Source organism: Salvia miltiorrhiza, chromosome 2, assembly GCF_028751815.1.
Source record: "Salvia miltiorrhiza cultivar Shanhuang (shh) chromosome 2, IMPLAD_Smil_shh, whole genome shotgun sequence".
NCBI classification, from domain to species: Eukaryota; Viridiplantae; Streptophyta; class Magnoliopsida; order Lamiales; family Lamiaceae; genus Salvia; species Salvia miltiorrhiza.
In genome coordinates, this window is record NC_080388.1 from 56,573,719 (window position 1) to 56,579,838 (window position 6,120).

The window sequence follows — 6,120 nt, forward strand, 5'->3', positions numbered from 1 at the left end:
CAATCATGTTTCGATTTTTCATTATTGTGTACTTGATTGTCAATTTGTAATGTTATCATACATTTAGAATCAAAGATTTACGGATGTGGGGCATATGTGCATCGAGAAAGATCATCTTACAAAACTTAAGTTCAATTATTATAAAGTATAATATATTTATTTTTAGGTCCAATTATTAAAATAGCTGATAAGTTGTTATAAGTCATGTATAGTACTCCCCCGTCCACGAAATGAAACTAATATTTCCTTTTTCGTCCGTCCACGAAATGAGTACCCATTTCCCTTTTTGGCAAGTGTACCCCACACATCTCTTTAATTAATACACTCAAAAAGTGGGACCCTTAAACTATTTACACTACACTCTATACATTTCTTAAAACTCGTGCCGTCCACAAATGGGTACTCATTTCGTGGACGGAGGGAGTATTAGTTACACCTTTGGAGAGGGGGGCTGGGGAGTATCTTAGTCAGACCTTAATTATTTGTGTGCAGACCAATGTAATCTTTTATTTCAAAAAAGCAAAAGCCCATAACACAATACATGGGCTTACAAATTACTTGGGACGGCCATTACACTAAAGTAATACTACTAATGATTTGATATTTACTAGGTCATATAGAAATACGTTTTGTTTGAGTGATAATGTCTTATTAATAAAATAAAATAATTTAATTAATTATTTAATTTACATGATTCGATTCGTGATGGATAATTTGAATTTTTTATTTACATGATTCTTTATTTGCTTTGAAGCCACCCGTGAGGTTATCTGAATTTTTTTCAGGCTACTATATCTTTTGTAGCCAAATACAGTTCAGCCATAATTTCGATTATCTAGAGCAGATCCGTTAGTACGGGCCAATTCTACAACCTTAACTAATTAAATATGAAAATGAAAGTGTATTATAATGTTCTTTTTGACAAATTATAAATTAATAATTATATGTCGGATAAATTATAGTTTATGGCTTTTTCTTTTTGGGCCGAGTTACAAAATAGCACGATCGTTGAAAATGAAAATTTACAAAAATAGCATGATCTTTAGGAGCAAGTTACCAATATGGCTGCAACCTACTATATTTTTGGGCTAGATACTTGACGTGGAGCCTCGCATCCGACGTAGATGTTTTGAATTATTTTGTAATGTTGTGGAAATATATTTTTTACTTGAGCATCAAAACAATATTAATTTTGGGACGAGATTCAATGTTTCACAATTTTATGTGCATGTACCACTATGTCCCATGCTTATATTAATTATTTTAAAAATATTTTTCTATAAAATAAATTTATTATAATACTATGAATTATAATTAATTTTTATTTCAAAATTTTTTTTTTTTTAAAAGCATATACCGTCCATATATAACTTTGAATTTATCAACCTATTATTAGCTAATAAAAGTAAAATTAAATGATAAAAAATAATTATATGCAGTAGTTTGATGGAATAAACCCTAGTTAATAATCACAAAATTAAATTAAACATACAAATTAAGTTCAAATTGAAGGAAAAAGTGTAAGAAAATAAACAAAATTGAAAGTGAGACACAAACTAGGACATCAAGTGTGGTACACCGATTCTCATTCCATTAATTAATTTGATGCTCAAAATATGCTTATGATACTATTTTGATGCTGGAAAATTTGTTTAAGTGAAAAGTATAAATTCTCGTAATTTACAAAATAATAATAAAAAAAATCACAATTTAATTAGTCGAACTGGTCAATCCAAAGAAAATTAAATGGAGTATAGCATCATTTAACTGGGCATGTTCTTTTGTTAAATTATGACACATACAAGTAGCTCCAATTATACCAACAGTTATTTTTACAAAAATTGAAATTTATATTCTAATCACTTCACTCATCTTTTATAAAAGTGAATAATAGTAAGATATTAGTATTTCCTTATTTGACTAAAATTTCCTTGTGAGAGAAATGACAAGATTGACGTGTTTAGCTATGGTTTTGGAAAAATAATGTTGGAGAAGCTGAGTATACCGACGAAACAAATCGTCCATAACTTGTGACCCAAAATGCGACTCCATGATTGGTTCCACAACTGCCCTAATCATCTGTGTAACAATTTGGGCCTTGGAAGATACCTCGAAATCATGATGACTCTCCACGGAACCTCCATCCCAACCGATCTCCAAACCCTCTATATAATTCATCACAAACGAGCCTTCTTCTTCTATCACATTTCTTACTTCCTCAGCTGATGCTGCGTAGTATGGAGTATTGAACGAGTCAATTTTCTCTTCTTCTACCACCTCCTATATATTACATATATCCACAAAAACAAACCAACAAAATTTATATCAATTCATAAATACAGCTCAATATTCATATACATAAATTAAACTTGAAGCTTTCTCTCACATATCTTAATTGAAATTTATTCTCTAATCACTCATCTTTTATAGTATGGATTGAAAAGATACAGGTCCAATTTGAAGAAAATAATCCGAAATATTGGGATTGTTGGGATCCATTAATTGAAGAACAACGAGACAAAATTGAGAGAAAGTTGACGCAGAAATAAAGAAAGAATGATACAATAGAGTATGAGGGTTTTTTAGGACAATAACTTAGGTTGATTTGTAAATTAGGACAATAACTTTCAAACTTGTAAAAATAGGACACTAATTAATAAGAGATGCACGCGCAGGACATTTCTCGGCCAATTATTGAATTTTCGGACTTTTCCGCATGGACCAAGCACATGACTACCTATTTGAAGCCGTAAAAATGACGTGTTTGCCACATAATCAACCCCTCCATGTGGGTTGTCATGTGCCTGGTTCGTGCAAAAAAGTCCCAAAATTCAATAATATATTGGCCCATAAATGTCATGCGGGTGCAACGCTTATTAATTAGTGTCCTATTTTTACAAATTCGAAAGTTATTATCCTAATTTCCTAATCAACATAAGTTATTGTCCTAAAAAATCATCTGACTCGATATTATGAAGTGTGAAAGAATTGATAGTATGGGTAACTATTTATAGGAGAAAAAATAAAAAAGGCAAAGTGTTGTTGGAAAGGAAAAAAATAAATAAATATATACATATATATTAAAGGCTTCTGCAATAGCAGTTGGAAAGGAAAGAAAAAAAATTGAAAAATCGGCTAAAAGCAGTTGGAAACTCAAAATTCAAACATTTTTTTTAATTAATGTGCATGTTTTTTCACCAAGCCAGGGAAGCTTACATCAGTCGACTCATAGCAAAGACTGACTCGAGTCAGCCTTATAAACCGACCGATGTGGATGTGATATGTTTGACTATGATGTTTTTTTACAATATATCATATTAATATATATCATGTTTGGTAGAATGCATTAAAATATCTATAAAATATAATATGTTGTTTGGTATGTATTAAGATTATATAAAGTTAATAATAGTTATAATTAAAATTTGTATTACGGATAGGAGGCATACAGAAACCCTCAAATCAGTATAATATTTTTAAGCTTTTAATTTATAAAGGATCGTGTGCTTCGCATTACTTCTTACCAAACAAGATATTAGGGTGTCATAGGTATATTATACACTTTAATCATCCGTACCAAGTCATCATCCAAACTCTTGAATATTATAAAGATTCTCAATAAGTCAATATTACAAAAACTCACAATTTAAGTGTGTGGTTGTTTTTTCATTCTTATAGTTCCGAACTCTGAAATATTAAATATATTTGTGATATACTTTATAATAAAAATTGATTATAGATAATATTTCAGTAATCTTTACTATATTAAAAAGAGAGTTTTCAATTTCAAATTGATTTCAAATCAATTTTAAAATTGAGTGGTCATTTTGTAGTTAGAATAAAATTGAAGGTTTATTTATAAGCTATACATCTTGTTTTTTTTTTTTTCTTTTTCTTGAACTTCTTATTTTTCTATTTTATTTTCTTTTTTAAAACTGTGAAATTCGACTATAATTATAAAATATTTTATATGCATATCAAATTAAAGATCATGACAAGAGCTTTAATTTGATATATGTTATGTAAATAATGGATTTAAAATATAAAAATTATATTTATTTAAAGATTAAAACTTAAGAAAATTCTCTCTGCTCTCTCCTTTTCCTTTTTTTTTGAATAAATCTTTTTTTTTCAATGATCTTTTAACTTATATATATATTTTTTTACAATATCAGTTTTTATTAATATGAATTATTCTTTATTATTTTTATATTAAACTAAAATATATTTATCTTAAATTATAGTATTTTTAATTATATTTAGAATTTTTATATAATAATCAAATTAATATCAATTTTATATATAATAAAGTATAAAAATATTTTTCGTGCGTTGCACGAGTGCAAATACTAGTAAATAATGGTAAAAGAGTGTAATTTTAGGCTGGACTTGGTGATAAAGATTTTGGAAAAAGAAATTAATTGTACCTCTTTGGCCATGGCCATGAGTGCATGGGCTAGTAGCTCCCACTGGTGGGTGCCGACTTCAGCGGAGGCGAGGGGCGAGGCGCGGCCCATAAATGACAGCACCATCGTCCCTCCGGGCACCACCTCCGCCGCCCGCGAGCGCAGAAACACAAACATATCCTTCTCAAACTGGCGGAGGTACGCTTTCACCACACATTCGGGGCTGGTTTTCGATATGTAAATCTTGCCTTTATTGAGATGTTTTCCTGAGTTGTGATCCAGACCCACTGGTACCTGAGAGAGCCAGTGAAGGCTGGAAGAAGAGTGCACAAAATGCAAAGAGTTGATGGGAAAGAGCCTGCCGTAGAAGGAACCCGGCATCGCCGATATGAAGCAGCGGTCGGAGGGAATGCCCTTGTTGTTGTTGAGGTTGTGGTTGAAGTCCGCCAACGACATGAACACGTAGTTGAAGTCGTTGCCGGGGAGATCGTTCAGCGCCACCCTCAGCTCCGGCAGGGGGAGGCCGATCTCGTGACACGTGTCGCGAACATCGTCGATGATCTCGGAGATGGCCATCAAAGTGTTAGGCCCAGAGGAGCACCCCAGATCGGCTATTCCCATGCTCTTTGGGAGACTGTTTTTTACTGCATCGTACACGGCTTTCTCCATCACTGTCTTGCCCAATGATATTATCTGCCTCTGCAAATCATCATCATCATCATCATAATGATATCATTAATTTGACATGCTTATTTTTAATTTGCTTTCTTACTTGAACAGTGCAGTTTTTGGCATAGCTAGCTTCTCCTTCTCCTTTGTTCATGTGAAAAATCTGCATCAATTCTCCCATTTGTAGTAATATTGGTATAGGAATCCTTGAATTCTGTGTGTGTTTTGGAAACAAGGGTTTTTACTTGCTTGAAGGATTGCCCTCAAAGAAAAAAAAAAACTTGAAGGTATCACAAATATCATCAACAGGATAGCTTTACATGTGAATCAGTGGATCACAATGAAATTCAAGAAGATATTGAATCAATGTTTTGAAGCTGACATGTAGAATATGTACGTGTATATTTAGTACGATTATATTTAGTACAATTATGTTAAAACTTTTAAATGTGAAACAATTTGCATTTATTAGAAGAAGCACGAACAAATTAGTGGGCCCCTACTTCAGTATCAATGGCCAACGGGGCTAGGGGTGAGCATCGGTTCGGTTCGGTGCAAAATCGAACCAAAAACTCAAAACCGAACCGATGGTTAAAATTGGAACCGAACCGCACCAATTGGGGGTCCGAAACCAAACCGAAACCGAACCGAAAAAACCATCGGTTTCGGTTCGGTTCACCGAACCGAACAATGCAATTTTTTTTATTTTATTTTTTTCGAAAATACTAATTAAAAATTGTAAAATAATGTAAAATACACAAATTTTAAATGTCAAATCCCCACAACATGAACATGATAAATAATTATATATTATAATTGTGAATTAGGGTTTTAGTTTTAGGTTAAAAAATTAGAAAAATAATTATATATTATAAAATAATTATATATAATAAAATATTCGGTTCGGTTCGGTTTAAAACCGAACCAAAAAATAGAAACCGATACCAAACCGAAAATTTTCAGTTTTTACTTTTCAAAACCGAACCGAAAACCGAACCAATAGAATTGGGACCGAACCGCACCAATCCAGTTCGGTTCGGTTCGG

At 32.0% G+C, this 6,120-nt stretch overlaps 1 protein-coding gene across 2 annotated transcripts; it reads right to left on the minus strand.

Annotated features, from left to right (window-relative positions):
* Window positions 1–1,798: 1,798 nt before the first annotated feature.
* On the minus strand, window positions 1,799–5,492 carry LOC131010510 (probable jasmonic acid carboxyl methyltransferase 2). Of its 2 annotated transcripts, none has more exons than XM_057938049.1 (3): window positions 5,179–5,492; window positions 4,428–5,099; window positions 1,799–2,280 (listed from the first exon to the last, which is right to left on the minus strand). In XM_057938049.1, the coding sequence occupies exons 1-3, from the start codon at window positions 5,254–5,256 to the stop codon at window positions 1,921–1,923; spliced, it is 1,110 nt and encodes a 369-aa protein (XP_057794032.1). In that variant the 5' UTR covers window positions 5,257–5,492; the 3' UTR covers window positions 1,799–1,920. The 2 variants fall into 2 exon arrangements, with proteins under 2 accessions (XP_057794032.1, XP_057794031.1); XM_057938048.1 differs by having other exon boundaries at window positions 4,428–5,105.
* Between the last annotated feature and the right edge of the window lie 628 nt (window positions 5,493–6,120).